The sequence below is a fragment of the Haliaeetus leucocephalus genome, unplaced genomic scaffold (assembly GCF_000737465.1).
Source record: "Haliaeetus leucocephalus isolate CR32 unplaced genomic scaffold, Haliaeetus_leucocephalus-4.0 Scaffold439, whole genome shotgun sequence".
In the NCBI taxonomy this organism is placed as follows: domain Eukaryota; kingdom Metazoa; phylum Chordata; class Aves; order Accipitriformes; family Accipitridae; genus Haliaeetus; species Haliaeetus leucocephalus.
The window spans coordinates 8,594,521-8,620,872 of NW_010972875.1; the positions used below are offsets into that span (position 1 = coordinate 8,594,521).

A 26,352-nucleotide genomic window follows, 5' to 3' on the forward strand; every position below is an offset into this window, starting at 1 on the left:
TCGGCAGTAACGCGATGCTCTCATTGGCCGACGGCCGTCGCGGGCTTTGGGCATCCACAAGCTGCGCCCGGTCCGCCGGCGGCCTGCCTGGGGTGGCGCCATTATTTCTCTGAGGGTGAGAGCAACAGGCAGTGCGCCAGAGCCGTCCCAGCCCTCCCCAGCTACCCGGCAGCTCCATGCATGAGAAGGAGGCAAAAACAAACGCAGGGGCCGAGGTGAAGGGCAAGGTCACACTCACAGTTCAGTCGTCCGTCGTCCCCCCCCCCCCCCCGGAGGTGGTACGGGCCTTCCGGCCGGTGCTCTCGCCGTCGAGCCGGGTCAAGGACGCCATTTCCGGGGGGGACGGGTGGCGGCAGGCGGTAGCGCTTCGCTCCTCGGCCGAGCTGCGGCGGCGGGGAGCGGGGCCCGGGGCAGCCCAGGCCGGGCTCCCGGTGTGGGGAACTTCCCCCGGGGCTGGGCTGTGGGGGCGCCAGCGGGGAGCGGGCGGGCGGGGGCAGCAGTAAGGCAGCGCGGGCTGCGTGAGGGAGAGAGGGTGATGTGATGTCAGGCGCGACGTGATTTGCTGCAGCTTCGAGGGGCTTTCGGGGTGACTTCATGACAGAGAAAGCTTCGATGCGTATTGGCGGCGAGCGGAATGAAGGGAGAGAGAACGAGAAGACCATTTCATAACCATATTTAATGTTACGCATGGCAGAAGTGAGACAGCAGCTTTTCTACCGTTTTGTCACATTTTTTAAATGATAATGTGGCGCAATTGCACATTGGTGATACAGCAGAAACGGTTTCACAGTAAAACATTAAAATAATACAAATAGCGACGCCTAAAACCAGAGGAGTTTTCTCCCTCAATGTACTCATTGTGTGTGCGTGTGTCTGCTGTACGGGTTAAAAAAGGCCTGGTAACCTGAAGCAGAAATCCAGCTGTTGGAGAATAAAATGACACTTGAAAGGTAGCTCCCCTTTAACTTAAGGTTTTGAAAAATACGTACTAAAGATGAGGCATGTAGTGTATCTAAAAATTAACAGTGCTTACAGTAGCAGACCTTGTAATTTCACATGCATAACGGAAAGGGAAAAAGGTCTCACTTTATTGAAATGAGAATTAATGCCACTTAATGCTCAAATCACATTTAAGCGATTATTAACCAGACTTCAAAAACACCAGTTTTGTTGAAAACATGTTATTGCACAAGCTTCATTTACAGTCTGTTCTATAGACAATTTCAGATAAATCAGTAGACTTCTGCTTGCAACCTTGTTAGAAAACTGTGCACCAAAGTTTTTATCTCCAGTAGAAAGGGCTCCCCACAATATCTATAAACTAAGAGCCGGAGTCGTCCCTTCTGTTAAAAATGATTGCTCTTTTGAGGGCAGGAAAGAAGAAAGGTGAAAAACATTAATGACAGTTTTTGTCTTTTCTCACACTACTCCCTGGTTAATCTGGAAGAGGGGGCAGTCAGAGTGACTCCATCCTGTTCTTTTTTTGCTCAATTTACTGTCCAGATGAACTGTTAACAGTTCTGTTAAAAAAACCAAACTTGCTAATTAGACAGAAGAGATCCACATACACCCTCCAATATGCAGATCTGGGCTTTGGTGAAGAACACACAGTAAGAGCCCGATGCTCGTGAAAATCTAAATTCTCCCATAGGCTTGACTGCAAGTAGGTTCTGATTCCACTACACAAGGCAGTCTTGACCTCATTGTATGTATTTACATGCTTTCTTGAATTGGGACTTTTGTGTTGTGATTGTCTATTGGGTGCAATTGCTACAAATCCCATGTAAGAAAGCTCCCTTTTGAATTTAATCACCAGTGCTGTAATTCTCAACTATATGGAAGATGATGGGGAAGGAAGAAGCTCTTAAACTTTTTTTTTTTTTTTTTTTTTTTTTTTTTTAACAATGTCACAAACAATTATAAGGCCAAAATACACAATATTAAATAGAAAATCTAAAATTAAGCTACTGGTATTCAGTGAAAAAAACTGAGGTATACAAAATATTTTTACAATTGTGCGTAAATTTGCAATAGTTTTCAAAAGGTGCTTTTGCATTTTCAGCTAGTGGTTCATTGTCCAAGTGATCTTCATGTATACAAGTAACCATGTAATTGTGACCAGTTAAAAAATACAATGCATTCAATAGCTAATGTTTCATCAGAACTTTTTTTTTTAAAACATTACATTTATTGTAACAGCAGTAATGTAGTAAAATAAGACTATACCCAAACCAGCTCAATCTCAAGTTGATATATCGTTTTTACTGTTAAAAATGAAAAGTGACTTTATTTTTCTGTTTACTTTGGATGTTGACATATGAAGAGCACACTGAGCATTAGCTCAGACTTCAGAAATTGTCAGGACTTATCCTGGAGAAAACAAGATGTAAAACAGAAAAAAAAATGGCAGCGCCAAGTATTTTTCTCCTTCCATATCCTATTTGGAACTGATAAAAGCACACTAAGATAATATAATTACACTGGACTTCAAAAAAAGAATTTTAAAGTTATAAAACTAGAGAGCTTTTGGCTGAGCATTTCCCTGAGTCTTCATTATTTAAAATCATATGCTAGACATTATGTTCATAGAATCTGTTACAAAGGCCTTGATTAATAAAGGCTGTTTAGCTATATATGAAAAAGTTAGGTACTTCTAGTCTTAAAAGTCTAAGCAAGAACTGCCGAGTGAGCAATTTGATTCTTCAGAATCTGGTATTTTTCCTAAGGAGAAAAGCAAACTTCACATACTTTTGCATTAAGATTTCGATAATTTGAAATTACACCACACAATTCATGATTTGTGAGATATCTTTTGGGGCAAGATGGAAAGAAAAAACTCTGGGGCTGCTACATAATTAAAAAAACTTTGGTTTTTATAATATTTTATGAGAAAATAGAAGGCACAACTGTGCATCAAAACTATACGATTTTGTATTTTAATCTGCTTACATTGTTTTCATCAGCACGTCAGACTTTCTGTAAGTCTTTACTGTAAAGATGTGTTTTAGTAACCGTAATTAATTGGCTGTAATAAGCTTCCCGTATTACCTAAATGTAAGAAGACTATTAGCAAGACAGCATCTTTTAAAAAGGTACATTCAACAACAGATGAACTGATGTCCATCCACTAAAAATTCACCATTCTAGCTCTACAGGGTACTCTCCAGTGAGACACGCTGTGCAGTGACCAATCTTTCCAACACGTGATTTCTGGGTTTTAAGGCTGTTCTCATTCTCTTGTCTTGCTTTGATGCTTTCTTGCACGGATGATACCAGCCCTTCCACAGAAAGATAGACAACACTGTCTGCTCCTAAAGGAAATACAGAATTCATCAGTTAAAGCTGCAGTATTGTACCAAATGCAATGCTCTTCAGAAATGCAGTCGCATTATTGTAAGGATTATGATGCCAGGTGGATCACCTTACCTAAAGAGAATGGATATAAGAAATTATCAGACCATAATAAGCCTTGCCCTTCTCAAATTCTTTGTGCAGGGAGCAGACTCACTGAAATCTAGACAGAAGGTTCTAAGTTGGGAACCAATATGTCACACAGACTGCAAAAATAGAAGCAAAGTCCAGAGTGTGTATTAAGACTCCCTATAGTTTCCCAGAGTTACCCTGTAGTTTGTGTCTGGAAGCAGATGAGTGCGTGGCTGGTGCTTCCCAAACTGAGCACTTAGGACTACAAACCCTTGCTAGGTCTTGAAGGAGGGGAAGACCATCATGTTAAAAAAAAATTCAGTATGCAGTTCATGCAAATGTTCTAGCAGTAGGAGTTTGATAGCCTTTTCACATCATTAGTTGTCTATCATTTGCACTCATCATTTTCTGAGTAATACTTAAAAATCAGATCCTACAAACTTGAAATATTTCAACATGACTTCACAATAATTTTGGGGAAAAGAATTCATTGCAATATTAGACAGTGAGAGTAAGTATTTAAACACAGGAAATCCAAGTTTACAGTTTCCTAACTGTAACCACAGCTATGTTCTTAAACCATTTTTGAAAATATTTTGCAGCACAATAGGCCATATATGTAGATCTCCTCACTCACAAGCCTTCACATGACTGTTGCTGATAACCCTGTGAAAAGCACATTATTTACCACATCACAATCAACATAAGCTGTTGGTTCTTTTGTTCTGCTGCAAACATGACTCATTCTAGAGATCTGAGGATGTATTTAACATTCTTTGATTAGTTTCAAATGTCATGTCTTTCAAAGTGAAATACAGAATGCAGTTAAAATTATTTACATAAATTTAAATTTGTGGAAAAATCAGTGGGTGTTTACAAATTCCAAACATATTTTTATGAATACCTCATGAAAGTGAAACTACATTAGCTTTTCATTACAGGTCAAATTTTCACCACATATTTTCTTCCTGGTATTTTGCCTAAAGTTGTTCATTGTTGTAAAGACTTTCTGTAATTGGTTTGCGTGGCAAGGTTTTGGTAGCGGGGGGGTACAGGGGTGGCTTCTGTGAGAAGCTGCTGGAAGCTTCCCCCATGTCCAACAGAGCCAATGCCAAACGGCTCCAAGACAGACCCACTGCTGGCCAAGGCCGAGCCCATCAGCGACAGTGGTAGTGCCTCTGGGAGAACAGATTTAAGAAGGGGGAAAAGTTGTGGGGCAACAAAAACGGCAGCCGGAGAGAGGAGTGAGAACATGTAAGAGAAACAGCCCTGCAGACCCCAAGGTCAGTGAAGAAGGAGGGGGAGGAGGTGCTCCAGGCGCCAGAGCAGAGATTCCCCTGCAGCCTGTGGTGAAGACCATGGTGAGGCAGGCTGTCCCCCTGCAGCCCAGGGAGGTCCACAGTGGAGCAGATCTCCACCTGCAGCCCGTGGAGGACCCCACGCCAGAGCAGGTGGATGCCTGAAGGAGGCTGTGACCCCGTGGGAAGCCCATGCTGAGCAGGATCCTGACGGGACCTGCGGATCTGTGGAGAGAGAAGCCCACGGAGCAGGATTTCTGGCAGGACTTGTGACCCCACGGGGGACCCACGCTGGAGCAGTCTGTGCCTGAAGGACTGCAGCCCGTGGAAGGGATCCACGCTGGAGCAGTTCGTGAAGAACTGCAGCCTGTGGGAAGGACCCACATTGGAGAAGTTCATGGAGGACTGTCCCCCATGGGAGGGACTCCACGCTGGAGCAGGGGAAGAGTGTGAGGAGTCCTGCCCCTGAGGAGGAAGGAGTGGCAGAGACAATGTGTGATAAACTGACCGCAACCCCCATTCCCCATCCCCCTGCGCTGCTGCAGGGGGTAGGTAGAGAATATGGGAGTGAAGTTGTGCCTGGGAAGGAGGGAGGTGTGGGGGGAAGGTGTTTTGAGATTTGGTTTTATTTCTCATTACCTTACTCTGGTTGATTTGTAATAAATTGAGTTAATTTTCCCCAAGTTGAGTCTGTTTTGCCCGTGATGGTAATTGGTGAGTGATCTCTCCCTGTCCTTATCTCAACCCACAAGCCCTTTGTTATATTTTCTCTCCCCTGTCCAGCTGAGGAGGGGGAGTGATGGAACGGCTTTGGTGGGCACCTGGCGTCCAGCCAGGGTCAACCCATCACAATTGTACTGACTGAAAATTAACTTACCTCTTTGGCTCCTGATTCTCTCAGTAGTTTTATTATGGGTGAAATGGTATTGCCCCTCACAATTGAATCATCAATGATAACAACTCGCTTGCCTTTAAAATTATCAGACAGAACGCCGAACTTCTTTGCAACACCAAGTTGCCGTAACCTCATATTTGGCTGGATAAATGTTCTTCCTACGTATCGGTTTTTACAGAGTACTTCAACATATGGTAGTCCGCACTGTAAGCAGGAGACAGTTAAACAGAATTAGCATCTAAAGAACTGTTTTTTCCTCAGTTACTGTTTTTTTAAAGCAACCTTGGGATTTAGTATGACTTCACAGTAACCAAAAAAACTTTGAAATACCTTAATATAGTGGAATAATGACAGAAAAAACAAGTGCAGATGACTCAACAGGAGTTCCCAGTATACTCAAGATATAAAGCTTTATCAAAACAAAACTCTAACGGCCCATGCCATTATACTCCACTAGAAAAAGAGATATGTGTAAATATGCTTGGGAGAAAAAAAAGGCAAGTTAACATATACCTTTTGAGCATAACCAAGAGCTGCTGGGGTTGCAGACTCTGGAACAGTGCTGACTAGGTCTGCTTCCACAGGTGCTTCAATAGCAAGCTGCTGCCCGCATCTTCTCCTGACTGAATACACCATCTGACCTAAGAACAGCAAGAAGTGTTTTTTCTGGTATACATAATACAGATTTCCTCTCAGTTTGCTGTACAAATTTCTGTGGCAAGTTGCAGGCATAGAAGTCAGTGAGAAAAGCTCTAGAACTAATAAACAGTCACTCACATAAGGTGATTTTTTATTTCCTTCCATAATGTCCTATTTTAACATTCACATTCATGTCACTACACAGAGAATTAAAATCCAGTTTGCCCTAATCGGGTAACTAAAGGTCCTCTGTATGTTACAAAATCTATTTATAGGAGGAAAGAAGTAGAAATTATGCCTGCCTGTTCATAATGTGCATATTCTATTTTTAGAGTCGTTTCTCCAGCAAAGTTTGTGCAATCCTTCAGTCTGTCTGCCTCTGCCTGCTTATTAACTTTGAATCAGTTGGCAAAATTGACCCCAAATTTAGTAAGGGGATAAGGGGCCCCAGAAGCTTCTAAGGTCCTAAAAAATTTGCAACATGGGAGGGAACTGAAGGTATCGTGATGAGATGAAGCACAGCAAAGGGTACAGCAGCAGTACTAAGGAATGCAAGAAGTGAGGATATTGAAGGGTAAGAGGATCATGAAAAAAAGGGATGTGGGGTAAAACTGGCTTTATAAAGGTGGGGAACTGTATAGGATCAACAGATGGCATGGCCATAGAAAACAAAGAGCTTGTTTGTTATATATGAGAGTTCTGGCTAATATCTTGTCATTGAGACAATTTTTGAGGGCTTCTACTGAAATAGCAATAAAAGCATTAGACTGACAACCCCAAGTACTTAGATAATGCATAGATTTACAAGTTATATTAAAGGCATCTTCCTGAAATAACCCTTTCTTGCAAAGAAAACACCGCAATGAAGTTGTTTTGCAGATCCTATTTCATAAGTCTAATTTTTAGAAAGTTTTCCAAGAACCAGTAAAGTTCCTTTCTTAAGTCTCTCATGTTTAAGGGATATTTCCTCTACCTTAATTATGTTTGTGGCTCTTTTCATCCCATCCATAGGAGTACGCAGGCAGCCTGACTGAGGCCATATGCACAGCCAGGAACAGGAAGGTGATATTACATGCTCCTCCTGATGAGTTTTATCTCCTCAAGAACTGTGCCAACCCATTCTGTCCCAGCCCTGCTCTGCAAGCTCACATTCAGTGGTACCCTACTATGATCCCAGATCCTCTCCAGAGTCATTGTTCTCGAGGATAACGTCTCCCACTATTTAGGGAAGAGCTTTGTACATTACGTCATCTTACCTTCAAAAATACTGTCTGGTCTTGCAAAATAAACATATTCAAAGATGCAGAATGCTGACGGATCTCCTTCAGGTCTTGGTACAACATCCAGTGTCTGGACATCATATCTGGATATTTTCACAATCTCTCCAGGAAGGACCTCACGATAGTACCTTGAAAGAAAAATACATAGCATTTAGAAATGTCCTGAACCTGGATGATAATTTTGAAATACAAACAAGGTTCAACTGACAGGAAAAAATGCTTTTGAACATCCTAACACGACAGTTTGCTTCTATCTTAGGATTTGACCTGCAGTGTTTTAAGACCAACATACTAAGACAAGTGACCCTTAGTAAAACAGTCTGAATTAATACCCAAAAGCAGTAAATTAATATTTAGTACCAGAGAATTATGGTATTCTTTCTATATGTGAGATGTACAGTACTCGGTCTAGTACAGCCTTAATTGAGATTAAATGTATTTTAATAATTTAGTCCTGGATCAATACTAGAGGACTTTTCTATGAAAGCTAATAAACATTATAATGCAATATAAAAAACATAATCAAGAATAAAGATGGTAGCCAAAAAAATCCTGCCCTGCAAGCCAATATCTAGAGAACTGTCTGTCTAGTGGTTACAGGCAGCTACCCCTGAATGGCATAAAGCTGACTGGAAATGTACATTCCAATTCTCATACCTGAAGAAATATGGAGTAGTATTAGGTTTATTATGTGACAATATTTAACCTTATTAAACATTTTTCTAGATCCTTTAATGAGTCCTCAGGTGGCTATTCTAACAATTCCAATCTAAAACTATCCAAAAATATTGGAATAATCTGGAGATATAAATCAGAGGTGAGCAAATCTGATTATTCACTGGTCAGATACTAGCATTAGCAGGCAGCAGCACTGGCTACAGCAGAAGTTTAGACAAAATTGCCTTTTTAGAAATCCACAGGCTTCAGCTGATGGTTCTACATGGTAAGCTTCTCTTAACAGAGAATTTGAAGTTTCAGAAAACAGTTATTCTTATGCATATGTATAATAAATTGTGTCAAGAAACCCCCTGTTACCAACAGCTAATAGTTCCTACGGAGACAGGGCAGAAGTTACAGCAAAATGACACAAAACACCACACCTACAACAAAACATTGCAGAATGGAATAAAAGACCTCTGAAGTACAGTCATGCTGCTTCCTGATTTTGCTTTACATTTCTTTTTATTTGGTAGTTGTGTTCTTAATGCAATTTTTCACAGTTTTTTATTTGAAGAGGAGCCGACTTTACTTATTAGTCTAGTCCCCAAATGCACATTTTTATAATGTCTGATTAGGAAATTAAATATGCTTCCTCATAATCTTTCTTACTTTAAATATGTTCTAGTTCACAATTGCCTTCCACTCCAAACTTCTAAAGATCAATTTGCAGTCTCCTGAAAAGCCTCTTGCCCTTCTCTTTTTGTCCAGAGAAAGTATCACACCTTCCTTTTCAGACTATCTTAGCTAGAGAGGTAACATGAATGTCATCTCATATTTTGGCTCTGATGGGTGTTTGCACGCATGGAAATAGTTTCAGGCGCCCATAATTTTTTTCAAACAAGGACGTTGGCTTGTCAGAGCACATGCTACAGCTCAGGTTAGTCCAGCTGGTGAGCTACCAGTGTAACCTTTCTGTAGTTCAAGAATTATTTTTTAATACAACGATTCTGCTGCAAACAAGGCTAAAATTAAAAATAACCAGGTTTAATGCAACAAAGAAGAGGCATTTACTTTACAATAGTAAAGTTGTCTTTACTGCTACTTTCCGAACATATAATTATTTTACATTAACCTGTTCAAGAAAATAAACTGGCAAAAAACCGGCCCGGCACCCCCCCCCCCCCCCAAACACCCCAACAAACTAATCCTTGGTGTCTTTCACGTTGCTATATGTTATGATATTTGGCAATTTGAGGTTTAATATTTAATCGCTGCCTGAGGAGAGCTTTCAGATGAAGTGAGAATTGGGGCACTTACTCTGCACCGATAGACAAAAAGCTACAGGATTCAGAAGAGACTACCCATCCTTCTGTTTCACTGTTATCTTTTCCTGAAATGAAAGATTTCAGTTAGAGTCGACAATTCGTGTTACCATTACCCCCACACACAATCGCATTTCTACTGCAGTATCTGGCTTGCTATGGTTTAGGTTGCCAAGTGCACAATTAAAGACTGTTGTAATTTCTAACTAAAAGGTATAGCATTCCAAAGTTTATGTAATATTATTTAAAAACAACAACAACAACAACAACAACAAACTTAAACATCATAAACATGTTCTAGGCAGAAGTGGAAGTAACAGTTCATGAAGACAGACAATTCAGATAACTACCTTTGTTATCTCAGCACTCTTTCAAACTTTTCCAATTCTAGTACAGTGACTTTAGATATACATAATTACTTTTGTTCACACAAGAAACTCCTTACTTTCCCTATGTTAAATGTGTTGATAGATAGATCCTTTTGATTACAATGGATGCTGGATTGCACTCCAGTAAGGAGAGTTTTCAGAGACGGGCACAGGAAGGAGCGAATTGTGTAACATAAGGTAGGAAAGTTTGTATGCTTTAAAAAAATCTTGATAATTTTTCTTGTGGTTAAAATTACGAAGTCTTGTGAAGATACAGAAACATTTACTACTTTGCCTTTGAATTATTTTATTTTTATATGAATGAACAGATTTTAATCTCACTTCAAGGAAAATGCAGGCTAAACAGGAACACAATGAATTTTTCCCATAAATTGACAGTATAATGTTGCATTACTATACTACGTGTGACTGGGAGTGCTTGGAATTTAGGAATACATTGTCAGTAATCCAGCACTTTTCGGCCACCTTACTACTGGTGAAAGGAAGAAACCAGACTTGTTTCTGGACTGGATATAGTCCTGAACAACCAGCTCTAGGTGGCCCTGCTTGAGCAGGCAATTTGGACCAGATGATCTCCAAAGGTCCCTTCCAACCTCAACCCTTCTGTGATTCTGTTCATCCCTGCTTTCCTGTTTAGGTGATGAGATGTTAATTACATTTTCACAAATATTCTATTACAGTTGGGCTGCCTAATTCTGACACTGTCATCAGGTGACTAGGATTCCCTTTTGCTGAGAACAGAAAAGATGTTTGCAGACTTCCTACAAATCATTTTTTCCTTACCAACATTTTTTTTTGTTTTTCATTTTCAAAACTGACTTTTGCATCACATATTCCTACTTACACCTCAATAAGTATAGCTTTAATTACTTATATCAGTGATTTCAGGCACAAGCTATATATATGCATATATATGTATATGAATATATATATGGTTTACCTTTTCCATTCATGTCCCCTACTGGAATAAGGCGACCAATGCAGAGTGGGCGATTCCCATATGGATCACGTACTGCATAGATTATGTCTTTATGCATAATTAGCAATGAATATGAAGTTGGAGTTTCATTCATTAAATTTTTTATTCTGAAATGAGACATAGGTGAACATAATCGTGTGTCACACAAACAGCTGTGTGCATTTACAGCTGCATATCATGCTGAGATTAGACTGCTGTTCTTGATTCTGAAACCCATCCTCCTTACCTTGCTACCCAGTCAGCTGTATCGTCATTTTCTAGAGGAGGTGTGAAAGCCAGCAGCTGGGTGATCAGTTCACTGTCAGAACTGGTCGACAGTCCTACACCATGCCGCATAAGCTTTTAGGACACAAAACAAAAGTGTTGCCAACATTAAAAAAAAATCCCACATAACACTGCTTAGATTTTAATCTAACAACACCTTTGTGCAATGAACAAATGTTTTAAAACATATCAGTCCTTCAGGTGATCAGATCATAAGAATGTCGAATTTCTTCCAACAAACCAACTACATAGAAAGAGCTGGTACAATCATCTATGCCTGGTACTACATTTCTCCCTTTGCATCTCATTCCTTTGCTCCACATGCAACCAAAATTAATATGACCGATATTCAGGGCATAAATTCATATCTGGGCCATTTAATCAGCTTTGTGCTTCTGCTTGCTCTGGGAAGACACACAAAATATAGAAGGAAAAATATGAAATTACCTATAGTAGATACAGAAAGAGATATCAAGGCAGAATGGTGGTTTGGGCACAAAGCAAGAACAGAAAAAAAAAAAGAGGTGTGAAGGGAAGCAGAGTGGGATTAAAAAACTGAAATCCCACAACTTAAAAGTTTGTTAGACCCGGTCAGTCAAATTGTTCTGTCTTGGTGTATTTATGCTTGTAAGGGAACAGAGAATCTGCAGTGTATCTAGCCAACTATTACAACTCATTCAACACTGTATGCATTACAGTTCCTAATTTTTATCTTTAGAAATAATTTTAGATCTCATGTAACTCTGATTCTCCGCTCTCCATCTACATTTCCTCACCACTGTTCTTTTCTCCCATCCATTCATACACTTGTGGCTCTGATTAAAGACGGGCTAGGTTCCTTTGGGCATGCCATACGCTTGCCTCGCTTCAATGCAAGATTATATAGTCTTGCTTTTAGATGGAACATATCATAGAAGACATTTCACAATGAAACATCTGCTGAAATTTAGTTTGGTTCTTTAACACATACCCTTCTAGCCAAACATACTATAAAATCTGGCATTTGTTGGTTTTTGTCCTGACAGTGCTCCTGATTAATTTTGCAAGCCAGAAATACAAATAAAGATAATATTCCAAACTAGACATTTCATACTACCATTACCTCACCTTATTATGCCTCTCCTAACTCTAAGCATATGATTTGCTCCTTCTATCAGCACCCACAAAGGAGCAGAGCTTCAAACCAAGTTGTCTTTTGTTATGGTCTCACTTGATTAACAGGAATGTGACCATCTGTTGTGGAAGGTGGCAAAGCTGAGCTACATGAGCATGCGGACCACACCTGAATGAGAGGTGAAGAGCACATGGCAATAGTGGGAGAAGTTTGTGAGGCTATAATGGCACAGGAATGTATAGAAATTATAGAGGCTGTTAATGTGTTTTGGAGGGCTTTAAGGACTTTGTTTAGCTCCTTAAAAGTAGTTGCTCATGATAAAGCAGAACTTGTAGCTTGTATAATGCTTCTGCTTAACATTGACCGCTTCTCTGATGGGAGGAGAAAGAAGGTTTGCAAAGCCCCAGAGCCAGTTTGAGCCAAGAAAAGGAGACAGTAACAACTAGCCTAAAAAGCAGGAAAGAGAAAGAACCCGCCTAGAGATGAGAAAAAGGCCCCAACGAGAGAGAAGACAACCCCAGACCCGAATATTACTGTTGGACAAGACTATGGTGTGAGGGGCAGGAACTTAGATTGTAAGGGTATAACTGCCCAGGGATTTTAGTGTTTGGGGTCCCTCTTCGGAGGCACCCAGCTCGAACTGTCTAAATTTGTGCACCATAGGTAGAATAAATGACGCTTTTTATGTTGAAGGCCTTGATTATGGATTCTGCTTCAGGGCACCTGGGGTCGAGCCTGTGGGAAGAAGCAGGGCCCGAGGGTGAGGGTGTGTGAGGAGTGGGAAGGGCACCCGCCTGCTGCGAAGGGACTCTGCTCCCAGCGGTTCAGGTCTCAGGTGGTGTGTGGGTGACTCCTTGATTGCTGTGTGAATGCTCGGGCAGCGGCCTTCCATTCTAGAGGATTGGTGAATTATCCCCTGTGACAGTTACAAATGCCTCCCCTCCTCGGGATTTTTTTCCCCCAAAATGATCTATTTTGATTTGAGGGCTCTTTTGCTACCCTGAGCAGTTTGGTATTAAGGAAAAGTCACAGCAAACTTATTGCTCATTGCTGCCTCATACTCGGAAACAACGCCAGAGCCTCCCAAAGGAGATGCTAACCTTCCTCCTGAGTCGTACAGCATTTGTTAGCTCCCCATTGTGTGCCACAGCGATCTTCCCATGAAGAGTCTCTACGACAAAAGGCTGGCAGTTCTGCAGCTCAGAAATTCCCGACGTGGAGTACCTCGTGTGCCCAATACCGAGATTTGAAACGTACAGCTTCTTCAGGCTGTCTGCATTGAAGACGTGATTTATAAGACCCATTCCCTTTGGGAGAAAAAGAAAAAAAGTTCTGTTTGGTTTTGTTTTCCTGGCAACTTCCTCATTTCTCCTTGTGTTTGTTTTCGGTACAGCATTAACACAAGCTACTTTAAAAGAGAAAGGCAAGTACCCAAAAGACATGGGAAAGAAAGAATCTGAATAGGTGTCACAGTGATATATCAGATCCCATTACTCCTGTTTTTAAATAAAGCAATATACATTTCTGTGCTGAGGATCTTCATGGAACGATCTATTCCCTGACTAAAAATATATCTTCTGAAAAACACTACTGCACTCTTGTGTTGTTTAAAAACACCAGAAAAAAGACTGCCGGAAGACAGGCAAAGAAGAAAAATGTTGTGAGAAGGAAATTCTACGTAGAGAATACCTTTTACAAGTTAGCAGTATATTGGATTTACTTTTATACTGGGTCCATGTTAATATTTATTAGATTTCATTGTCATTCTTGCCAATGTCAGAAGCAAAGCTTTTTTTCAAGAGGTTTCATTGTTTACTTAAATCAAACTTTTCATATAGCCAGGCTGCCTTCTGTCTAAAGCAGAAATGCATCAAAACTTTTTAGTCAGCTCTCAGGAGCTTCTTTTGGCAACAAGTACTATGCGGAGACAGTTGAGCAGCAAGAATACTGCACAGAGAGTAGAAATTAAGACTGTATTCCAGGCCCTCCTACAAACTCCTGCTTCTGCTGCTGCCTGTGGAAAATATTTACATCCTTCTCTGCAATGTTTCCCCATCACATGTGGTAATTGTGATATACATGATAGCACACATGATAACACTCCTCTAGCACCTTCAAAGATACACAGGAGAGGTCTGAAGCTGTGGATGGTTCATAACCTGTGCTGTAGCTACAACAAGAGAGTGGGATGTGACAGGAAGGATGGAAATCAGGTGAACTGTTTTCAGAGCTCAACTATAAGAGCTTAAAGAAAGCTCAGCTTTAGGGTATGTTCTGCTGTGACTGCTATGGAGTCAGACCACCAAGAGGCTGTGGTTGCACATGTGGTTTTAGGATACTTACTATCATGTTAAGAAGTTACTGCCTCAAACTGGTATAAGTTTGCTTTAATTGTTTAGCAAACTTTATGCCAGATAATTATCATCTATTGTCTCACAGATGGCATAAAGGTAGTCTAGAGTCTACGTCATGTGCTCATATATGTACAGAAATGCAACCATGCACTCTTACTTTACTTAGGCCATCTTTATCCTAACAGGAGATTGGGCAGTTCACAGGTCCAGTATTAATGGATGTGGCCATGTTAAGCATTGCAATAGCTTAAACAAGCAATGTTGTTTTAAACCAGATTTGGTTACACAAGTACCTAATATTTTAATTGCAGTTTGAAATATTCCTCTGATTTAGATTGTGCTGGTATGGGGGGGCAAATGTGAATTACATCAGTATGAAAAGTTCCCAATGAAGACAATCTTATGTCTATATTAATACAAGGCCTGGTACATGCCAGAACATGGGTCTGATGAATAGCTACTTTAATATATTTTTCTGCATATCCAAGTGTGAAACAATCAGCAAAGTCCTTCTGCTACTGCTATCGCTATGACTATACAATAGATTTAAGTTTTTCCACATCCTGAGTTATTAGAGCTACGACAGTAATGTTTTGTTATACAAATCTAGCTGAAAGGCTTTGACAGACCAATCTGGACAGACCAATCTGGACCAAGTCTTTCTAGGAGAGTTTAAAACAAAGGATTAATAGCCTTTGTCAAGGGCTATTAATCCATGGTCAAAGGCTGGCAACAATCAGAAGGGAACACATACCCATGCATTAGGTGTTCCAGTTCGTACTCTTAATATATGTATTGCCTTAAACTGTTGACAAAAGTGAGTTTGCACGGAAGCATTGGGTAGTAAAGCAATGTGGTGAGAATGGGCACCTTTTCCATCCTGTTGTCTCTGCTATGAAGAAGAGTCAGTTTGGAGGACAAATGGAATCAGTAGCATCTTAGCTGCTGACATTTTTATGGACTAGTTTACCAGTCAGAGTCCTAAATATATTTTCACGAGTGTAACAGACCCAAATGTTTGTTACATTAGCACCACTTCCAAGATTAAACAAGACATTTAAACTGTACTCCACAGGCTCTTTATTACACTGTGGTTATTACAGATTTTAAAAATGCTGTAGCTGAGAAACATATTCCAAGGATAAAAGAAACCATCACATGCTCTGCAACTCTTAAAATATCAAAGCTGGTATGATGAGATGGCCAATTAAATTCTTAGCATGACAGCTAAGTATTGCAGCTCAGTAACATGGAAACACTGCAAATTATGATATAAGCTCCTGGAAGTTCATTCTGAGAAACTCTTTTTACTATGGGATATTTACAGCAGCCCACTTTAAAGGAAGCTGGAATTCCTGTAAACTTTAAGGAAAGCTGAAACCCAAGTAGGAGCAGGAATGAAGAACAGGTAACACTGTGCTGAAGTTGAGAAAAGCTGCTTTTAAGAGTGTGTCTATGTGTGTGTGTGTGTGTGTGAATCAGATAGGAGGGGGGAAATACCTGAAGAAGTGACAAACATGATGCTTGATGAGATGAGATTTTGCATGAGGCATTGAGCAGTCATGCATAGATATACATGCTGCTGCAGCAAAGCAGTTCTTGCTCTTGGGACTCATTTGAACAGTTTAATTAATCTTCCTCAGAGACCTCTGAACATGAAGACAAACTGCTTTCTGACTGCAGTCAGAGAACACACATCAAGAATTGCCCCATTGTTATTTTGCTGATGTAGTTTTATTTTCTGTCCTTCCTTATTTCCTTCCTTCCTGCTCTTCTTCATTTTTCTGCTCTTCCAGGATGGAATAGGCTGATGATTATTTTTTTCCTGATCACTATTCAATACAGAATGAGCAGAAACATCCCCAGAGCGTGCAGGTATTCTCCTGGCATAATACTTCCGAGGCTACGGCCATTTTATGTCTTTTAACATCCCCTGGGATTCTCTGAGCTCGAGAAAGACTGTGTGACCTTCTCAGGCCTCCATTCAATCTTTTATTCTGTTTATTTTTACCTATGGGTAAAGCAGCTTCCACTTCCTTGAGTCTCACTAATGCAATAATTAGTCATCCATTTGCTTGTGCATAGCCTGTAACTGTGTTTCTTTTCTTTTGATCTCAAGTTGCATGGGTACTCCAGAGTTAACACCTTAGGTGTGGGCTGACTTTGGTAAGTAGTTTTTGTGACATCAACAGCCTGATCTGGATACTTCTGTGTGTCTGCCACTGTGTGCATGGAGACACCCAGCAGGGTAACATTGGTGGATTTGTTTTAAACATGCACTTAAGACAGAAATTGCACAAATGACAGAATTAGATGCTATCACTGACAAAACCAAAACAGTCCACCAAAACGTGTTACTTTCTCTCTCATTCTGTTTCCTAGCTGAAACAAACTTTCATGCATCTCAGTTAGGCATCTACAAAACATTCATTTACATTTTACCTTGTGCACTTTGAATGCCTGGGATGACTCTCCATCACTTGTCACAATTCCAGCACTCTCCTGGCCCCTATGGACAAAATATAATGAACATAAAGCACTGAAATGCTTGGAATGAAATGCTTTAACGTACAATGGATTGGTGGTTTTTCATCTGTTCTTTACAACATGAAATTTTAATGTAAGGTTATTTGTTCTTTTATTTTACAGGCTTGTAATCAAAACTGGCTTCTTGCCCATGTTATGCTTTATTTCAAAACAGTCACATAAGGTTTGTGCCTAAGCCCACTGAATTCAGTGGGAATCTTTCCACTAATAAGCACTGGCTCAGCCCTATTTCAGTGTGGGCATAAAATAACAGCAGATGCTTAATCTGAAAAGCCACTTTGCAGTGATAGACTAGGCTCGAGTAGTAGGCTCTATAGCACTACTCTATTTCTGCTTTGGTTTGGGGAGGGCTATTAAGAAACTGATGGTTTTGCCTAAGGGAATGAATACCTTGTCTCTTCCACTGATCACCTATGTGGAAGCTTTTGCATTCTTGCACTTAAGCAGTCAAGCTAGCATTTACACCTCTAAAAGGTATATGGGCCCTCTGATAAAAGTGTTTGAGCACATAAAACTAGTATCAGGCATCACAGCTTCTGAACTCAAGCAAAACAAGCCTGGTGTACAGCATCACCGCAAATGGAAATACTTCTCTTACAGCAGATGAGCCTCAGGCTGGCAGTTGTGCTTTGTTGAGCAGAAGAGCTGTATCAGCTGAAATGACGGAGTTTTCCCTAGCCTGCTCCCTGCTCTACCCAGCCCGGTGGACCCCCCAGGCTCGGTCCCTGGGTGCACATCCAGCCCACGGGCAGGCAACGCGGGCAGAATACTGCACAGCTGCCCAAAGTTTGTAATTCAGTCCTTATCCATTGAAAAGGTATGTTTTGCAGACTGGATTTTTTTGTGGGTAATAGTGCAGGCTGCTCCTGTTCCACTCTCATATATAATAATGACTAAAAAGCAAAATTTTCTTCTTAATAAAGGAAACATTTAGAATATTTTTAGAATATTAGATGAAGATGCTAGGGTGATTAGACTGGCTTAACTCAACTGAAGTCACTGGAATTATTTAGTATAAGCAACAATAAAATTGGGCACAAAAAAAATCTACAGAATGGATTCTAAACTACAACCGCCCATGCTCATTACAAATTTTCTCCAGTTCCTAAAATCCCTTTATCGGACACTAGCCCCAGTTGTACGTAAAGCAAAACTGTCAAGAACATTCGCTTACAGAAAATGAAACCAGCCAAACTTCACCCATACCTGAATGAATTTAACCTGTTATTGACACAGATCTTAAAAGAGAAAAAACAGAGATGAGGACATTCTTAAACACATTTATTTTAACTCAGTAAGATGTCCCACCTATAAACACAAAGCCTGGTAGTAAAACTTAAGGGTTGGTACAGTGCATTCAGCAACTTTTAATTCCCATGCTAATATTACAGGCAATTTCCATTGAAACACTGACACTCTCCCTTTAAACATCATCAATAGCGAGAACGAGGGAAGCCCCCATCCTGATCGCAAGGCCCTGGCCAAGTCGTTGGATTCCATCTTTCCTGTAGCACTAATGAAAGAAAAGGAAGCTCGATTTCACGACCCCAAAGCTTACACAACGTTACGAATTTAGTCAGATTTTTAAGGATGCAAGCTTTTTATCAACGCATCACCAATAACCAATGAGTATTAGCGTTAAAAATGCGTACAGGCGACCATCGGTTCAAACCCAAACACTACACGGACGAGGAGCTGCGCAGCAGGATGATCCTGTGCGCCTTCCCGTCGCCCCGACCCCCGCCGACTTGCAGCTTGCTGGGGAGGCTCAGCCCCAGGGCTCCCGGCTGGCACCCCCACGGCAGGGAGGAGCTGCCCCAAGGCTGGGGTGGGTTTTGGGGTTTTTTTTTGGGGGGGGGGGGGGGAGGAGTGGCGTTGTTTTGTGGTTTGTTTTTTTTTTTAAAGCGACGAGATGGTGGGAGACTCGTGTTTTCCCCCTCTCCTTACCCCGCAGCGCTCGTACCGTCGCCCTCCTTGCCCAGAAGGGTTAAAGCCAACCACGTCCAGGGGCCGCCCGTCCCCCCTCCCGCCCCAGCTGCTTTATTCGCCGGCCTCTAATACGGAGCCTGCTTATTTGGCAGTTTCTCAAGTTACTCCCCTCAGGCAGCTTGAGCCAGTAAAACTAGATCCTTTCATCTCGGCGGAGCTTACTGACAACCAGCCGTCTGGTTTCCTAGGAAACAAAATCTTGGCTAGAAATAGTGAATCATTTCCAGGTCACTTTCAACATGGAGAGTGGAGCAGGGAAGCATTGGACTGAGGAGGAGGTTAAAGCCTTGTTAAGCGTCTGGTCGGAAAAAAATATCAGAAAGCAACTCCACGGCACCCTGAGGAATAAAGGAATATTTATCTACATTGCCAAGAGGTTGCAGGAGTTAGGAGTTTGCAGGGACTGGAAACAGTGCCGTGCAAAGTATAAAAATCTGAAGTACGAATACAGAACGGTTAAGTATGCCCACAACTCTGGGGATGTCACTAAAACCATGAAGTTTTTCCATGATCTGGATGCCATATTGCGATATGAACCTCTCACACAATTAGCAGCAGAAGAGAACGGCAGGTGTTCTGCGACTGAGACGCAGCTGAACACAAGCCCCACAACAGACAGCACGCAAGGTAAAAACCTGTTTTTGCTTCTATTCTTCTCTCTTTGCTTAAAACCCAAAGCGGACAAAACCGAAGCCTGAGTTTGCTCGAGCCGAAGCGGAGGTTGCGCAGCCCCAACAGCACTGTTAGAACTGACTTGATGCACTCCTCGCGCAGGGGAATAAAATGTTAGCACCCACCAGTGTCGAAGTCTGTAAATACAGCGTAATTCTAGCAAAATCATGCTAACGGCTTGTATTGCAGCCTCGGTGAGTACTCGCTGGTGTCAAGGCTCCTGCGCCGAGTTGAAATGTTAAATTGAGAAAAGCTGTTTTCTTTCCCTTTGACATTCATTTGCAGTACTTTGGAAGGAGGTTTTGTAGAGCTCCAATTCAGATGTAAACTTAAAGGAAGAGGAAAGTAAAGGTTGAAACGGTCATGATTTTTAAAAAGTCGTTAGTTGTGATACAAGTGCATTTTAGGATTTTTATTCTTATTTCTCTGCAACTGAAAATTTGGGTATGATGGCTAAAGGTAAATGAAGTTACTTTGTAAGTGATTCAACTTAAACATCTCAAATATTTAATAACTTCTCATTAAAAATTGTAATGTATTGAGGAAAGTAAAAATCATCATGTTTACCAGACTGTTTTGAGGCAAACCAAATGAATACAACTGCTTTTATTCTGGAGGGGTTTTTACCAAATTATTTGCATCTCTTGTTTTATTCAGCCCTCTCTACATCTGCATTTAAGCTGTGCTTAACATTTAATTAGGGTCAATCTGCTATTTGACATCACTCAAATCTCCTTGTCACATCCTAAATGTCACTGAAGCATAAGCCCCAATAATAGTTACAAGTACCAAAACGAGGTGGCTAAAAAAAGAAATGCAAAGTTTAGCCGTTTGTTCCCACAGTATGTGTCAATTTACATTAATTACGATTGTGAATCTTTTTAAGAAAACAAAAACCTCGACGTTAGTATCAGAGGAGATTGCCAAAGGCACAGAAAGGAGCTGGACATCTAGCTTGCTCTTGTACCATTCCACGTCTCCCTCTACAATGCTGTTTTACAGGTCTGAGGAAAAGAAATAGCCATTTTTCTTGTCACTGTTTACCTTAACGAAAAGCTTGACCTTAATTTGTCATCCCTAACAGAAAGCCTCTAATCTGTCAAAGTCCCTTTAAATTAAAATGGCAATTTTATAATATTTTAACATGTGCTCTCTGCACTGTGTATTACAATCCATTTTTAAACTTGCAGAACTGAAGCTAATAACAAGCTGTTACACTTCTGAGGACCACATGAAACTAAGATAGTGTCCTTCATCTGAGGATCCGCCCTTAGATTGCCCTCTGTGTTTTGATGTAGTTTGCACCGTTAATACTAATTCTCATCTGCCTTACACCTCTAGCAAGTTTAAATCAGAGAAGGTTCATTTCGGTTGTGAATCCTGAACTAGAATATATATTTTAAAAACTACCCCTGCGTGAGACACACCTCATTTTGAAGCAGGAGGACAGTCTGGTTTTAAAGGTGAGAAATGTATCGCTTAAATGCACAAGCATTTCTGTTACTCCCTTAAAAACAAACAAACAGACAATTTTTATGGATAAACAAAAATTAAATGCAACTAGCTGTAATAATGCAACACTAATGGTAAGGATTTAAATGTGAAGATTTTCACAACAGCCATAATTCAGCCACAAAGAAAACACACTGAGATAGAAGTGTGTCCTGCAGCTATGCGGAATGCGTACATCCTTAACAAGGGGCAGAGAGAACAGCTGTGAGAACATCAACTTTTGTCACTTAAGAATACAAGTCAAGCAAGTAACGCTGTACTAGAGGCCCAGTCCTTTTCCGACTGCCGTCAGAGTTGCCACGTCTGCCCAGCTCAGTACTTTCAAGGGCGCTTGTAAGGCATCAGTGGCATCCGTGGCTCTGCAGCTGATGCTCCCAAGTTTGTTTTGTGGGGGCAGAGCTGGCCGTGTCGCTCCCACAGAAGGAGAGGCGATTCCTCCCCGCCGCAGAGGCGAAGGCAGGCTGCTGCCCCGGCCCCAGCAGTGAACCTGACTGGTGGCCTGCGGGAGAAGGAAGGGGACTGCTTTAATGGGGTATCGGGGGGAGAAGGGCACCGCTTTGATGGGGGTATCGCCCTCCGTAAAATAAACTGGCCAAAGTACATTTGCCTCCCTGCAGGTCACCTCCTGGGCTTCTCCCTTTCAACCCAGAGCGTAATGGGAGGAGAGGGGAAAATGGTCCCTGCCCTCTTTAGAAAGAGGCCAAGAAGCCTTATTTTGACCGAGCTGGAGGAACGAAGGATGTCTAGGCTTGCGGCTTGGGTAGCAAAGACAAAATGCTATCAGCAAACTAAAACCTGTCCCAAATAATACTGTCCACCATGCATGTCTTACTTTATCTTAAGAACCTAGCAGCTATACTAATTTGTTTTGTTTAAAAAACGTGGTGAGGGACAGGGCATGCTCCCAAAGAAATGACTGTATTTTTACCATTCTGCTTAGCCTCAGTCTAAATATTCATACCCATCCTTAATGTAAAGCTACAAAGCATGTCTTTGTGTTTGATTTGCTTGATTATCTCAACTACTAGGAGAGTGCTGGGGAGGGGGAGGAACAGAAAGGAAGAAAAAAAGAGCCTGCTTTTATTGGACTGGATGGTATTTCTATCGTGTTTCCCTGAGGTTTTTTTCATATCTTGTAAAATCAGTTTTCTTTTGAAAGCGTAATTGAAGAAATGAATACTGAAAAATCACAATCAAATCTGAGAGAGAGGTGTCCGGACAAACTTGGTAGCAACACACCCCCCAATTCCCAGCTCGTTTGTGGAAAGATGACACTTTTTGCATAAGCACATACAGCAGTGCAAGCCAGCGATGTTCATGCTGTTCTCCCAAAATACAAGTTTTCAGAGGCAAATGCAGAGCCGTAGCTTAAATTATCATTAAATAAGACACAACTCAGCATGTTCACTTCTCTTAAAATTTAGTTTGTATGTTCTCCCAGTAATCAACAACCAAGAAAATCCATGTAGTGACTGACGGTGCACTATGAAAAATGGTATCATTCATCAGAGTTCAGATGAATGACCTTCCCATTTTATTAACTAGTTTTGATTGTCTCAAGTTAAGTATTAATAAATTGAGTACTTGATTTACAAAAGTAAAGCCCACCTAGTAATTCATGTTAAGTTACTTACGCTCTTTTATATTTCTCTCTATGTTTAAATATTAATGCACTGGCTGTTTTCCTTGCCCTTCACTTTACCACAGCAAATGCAGAAAAATTATCAACTCTGAGCAGAAATGCATCAGCAATGAGAATATTATCATACGTATAAAACTCAGACAGCTCCTAGAAATGCAAAAAGATCTTTCGGAAATGCCGACTTGAAATGCCACTCATACATAGTTTTCCATGTCTGGACTTTAACATTAAACATGTCATTGACAAGTATTGTATATATATATTTTTTTTTAATAAGAGTTACTCTTATTGAGTAACTTTTTTGCTCATCAGATGCTTTTCCCCCCCCATCAAATACTCTTAACATCTTTTTGTGTTAACTGTTCTTGTTTACTTAAAGTAATAAATTGCTTCTTTTTAATACTGCAGTGTAATTAAACGTGCTCACCCTAGTACCCATGGCACACCCAGCAGCCTTCCAAGAGAGGATTTATTTCCCCTCCCTGTAGTTCGCTTTGCAGCTCTTTAAGCAGATAAAACGCCAGTGCTGGTGCTAGAGGTGGGGGCATGAGCGCACCTCTCCCTCCCTCAGCCCGGCCGCAGGGGTAGCAGCTCCTGCCAGAGAAGCAAGGCGGACAGCTGGGAGCAGCCGGAGATCAGGCCACTGCATCTATGAGTCACTCTGAGCCTTGCTGAAAGTCAGGAGGATTTAGGATAATGTTTCCAAATTAATCCAAATGCAGTTTTCAGTTTCACTTGCGTCAGGGATACCAGGTTGCATCCTAACCGCACCTCGTTACTGTTCCTTGTGACGAACTACCTACCGCAGTACCTTTGAACAGGTAGCTTTGATCTGCGTGACCTGCCTGGCTGGAGCTGACAGTAGCTAAGCTCCCCGTACAGTGAATCAACATTTCAAACCTCCTGTCAACATCCTAGGTTGAATACAGCAGCATATTACCATAGAACAACTGACAAGTCTGTCCTCTGTGAAAATTAAGCTGGCTCAGAACCTGACTTACATATGCTGCTTTCCAAACTCACATAGCAATTGCTGTAGTGTTGCTTTTTAAGCAAATGTAGGAATGCTATACTGTAAAAAGCTAGACTGAGCCCTTTTGGCTACAAATACCTCTGTTCTCTAGTCACAACATTTTCCCGCCTTCCCTGTGCCATTAATGAATTCCATTGATTTCCAGGACTCTTTGCAGAACACTCTTGTTTTCTTCATACTCTAAATACTCTTCTTGGAATTTCTTTTTTTGTTATATAAATGGATTTGTGGTAATCTGAATCCGTGTGCAAAGTCCACTTTTATTTGTATGTCCAGTGTTTTCATTATCTACTTTCAAACTGTACTTTTTAAAACACACTTTTAATGTGCTGTCTACCCCAAACACTGAGAGTCAGAAAAGCATACAAGTCACTAGAATCAAGTCAGTTTCCACAAGAATTTTAAAATACATTTCAAACAGGCTTCATATGCAAGATGTAAAATAATTCAATTTGCCTCCTAAAACTTGTGTCCCCTTATGGGGACAGGCCAAATGAGTTTTAAATTTAATTTAAATACAAATTAAGTATAGAGATTACAAAGTTAATAATCTTCTCATTCTGTATGGACATTTTCACTTAAACTAATTTAAGCTAATTTAGTCCATACCTATTTTTCATCTAAAACCTTTTTCCTTCCCAGGTGAAATATCAATTTCTTTAGAAGATGATGAGGATGCTCCAGGAGATCCACTACTTTTTATGTCACATGTCAGACCAGTTCAACTAGGTATAGTATGATGGTGCAGAGAGATCAAAACCTAAAAAGCAGCATGGCTGACAGAGCACTTTCTGATAGCTTGAATACGCCGTCATTCTGGTTCTGATCAATACATCCTTAAAATAGCTACACTTTTTGCACCATCTCCTTCCCAGTTTTAGCACTCAGCAGTCTCATGCATCGCTAGGTACTCACTGCTGTATATGATGTAACTAACTCCTGCATGACCACCGTTCACATTCAAAACACATCCCATGCTGTAACTTAATCATATTAACCACATTAATTTTGTTAAATGCTAGTGGAAAGTATGCCAAATGGTAGTGTGCGATACCCATGTCAACTTGTGGATTTTCTCCAACTCATGTAATTTCTACTTAAAGCAGCATGAGTGATGGCCTGAGCCAGGAGAGATAGGCAGAGGTCAGACCTGTCCCACTGAGCAATCCAGATTTGCAGTGGTCTTCAAAGCAACTGTATCCTTTCTCCAAGCAAGGGGTAGTCAGAAACACTTTAGTCCAACCAACCATACAACAACTCATCTGGAAACCATCCCACTATAGTAGTTTTCCTCAGAAAAGTCATTACAGAGCAATGGCACAGATCTGGCAAGCCAGAAAGAGGGAGAAGATCCTAGGTGTGAGCCCCTTCAAAGGGCTGCTAAAGGGAAGGGAGAAACCTGAACACATTTTAGGCAGAATTAGGCAGCCAATGAGCTGATTCCTTGCCTGGACGAACAGCGGCACTGTCCTGAATTTCCTACGTGCTCTCTCCATTTCTTACATACCCTCTAGGCCCTAGCATACATCCCTGTCCGGTTACAACAACTTTAACTACAGAATCTCCAAGGTGCCATATTCAGGGAGAAAACAAGGGCCCAGCTAAACCTACAACTTTTGCGTTACACACTACGCCCCTCTTGCATGGCATAACAAGAAATTAAGGAAGAGACAAGAATCTCACATGGAATTATGTGCACATATATTTAAACAAAACTTTTCTTACAGTAAGTATCTGAATCAAATTTTACAGGAATATGTCTGGGTTACTCAGTGCTCTTGCAACACACTGCCAAGCAGGTTCATTTGGCCTGCTAAAAAAATCTTCAATTCTGAGAAGGCTGCTTTCTACAAAGCCAGCAAAATAAATTCAATTGCATGGGGTCTCAAGTATGTACTGATAGTAAAATGTCTTCTCTAGTGCCTCTCTTAAGTCTAGATTTCAGGCACTTTTTCAGACACCACTGAAAGAAAAATGTTGAGCCCTTTGTATCTATAGTGCTTAATACTTTGGTTTCATTTCAGCAGATTTCTCATTTTGAGGAAGCTTAGAAAAATATCAAATATGGCATACACACATCTTTCAGGTAAAAAAAAATAATGTATATTGTGGTGGGTTTACCCTGGCTGGTTCACCTATTACTCCCTTCCTCAGCTGGACAGGGGACAGAAATTACAAAAGGGCTCGTGAGTCAAGATAAGGACAGGGAGAGATCACTCAGCCAATTACCATCATGGGCAAAACAGACTCAACTTGGGGAAAATTAACTTAATTTACTGCCAATCAACCAGAGTAGGGTAATGAGAAATAAAACCAAATCTCAAAACACCTTCCCCCCAC

The 26,352-nt window shown here is 41.0% G+C and overlaps 1 protein-coding gene across 1 annotated transcript in view; it reads right to left on the minus strand.

Moving 5' to 3' along the window:
- Positions 1 to 3,135: 3,135 nt before the first annotated feature.
- Positions 3,136 to 26,352, minus strand: part of PPAT (phosphoribosyl pyrophosphate amidotransferase) — a 49,361-nt gene continuing 26,144 nt past the window's right edge. The window contains exons 2-11 of the mRNA XM_010574578.1: positions 17,060 to 17,126; positions 13,364 to 13,570; positions 11,112 to 11,224; positions 10,847 to 10,992; positions 9,513 to 9,585; positions 7,512 to 7,663; positions 6,130 to 6,257; positions 5,599 to 5,820; positions 4,065 to 4,089; positions 3,136 to 3,311 (exon numbers count right to left, since the gene is read on the minus strand). Coding sequence (XP_010572880.1) covers positions 3,136 to 3,311; positions 4,065 to 4,089; positions 5,599 to 5,820; positions 6,130 to 6,257; positions 7,512 to 7,663; positions 9,513 to 9,585; positions 10,847 to 10,992; positions 11,112 to 11,224; positions 13,364 to 13,570; positions 17,060 to 17,126 — 1,309 coding nt within the window. The remainder of the gene's footprint in view (positions 3,312 to 4,064; positions 4,090 to 5,598; positions 5,821 to 6,129; positions 6,258 to 7,511; positions 7,664 to 9,512; positions 9,586 to 10,846; positions 10,993 to 11,111; positions 11,225 to 13,363; positions 13,571 to 17,059; positions 17,127 to 26,352) is intronic.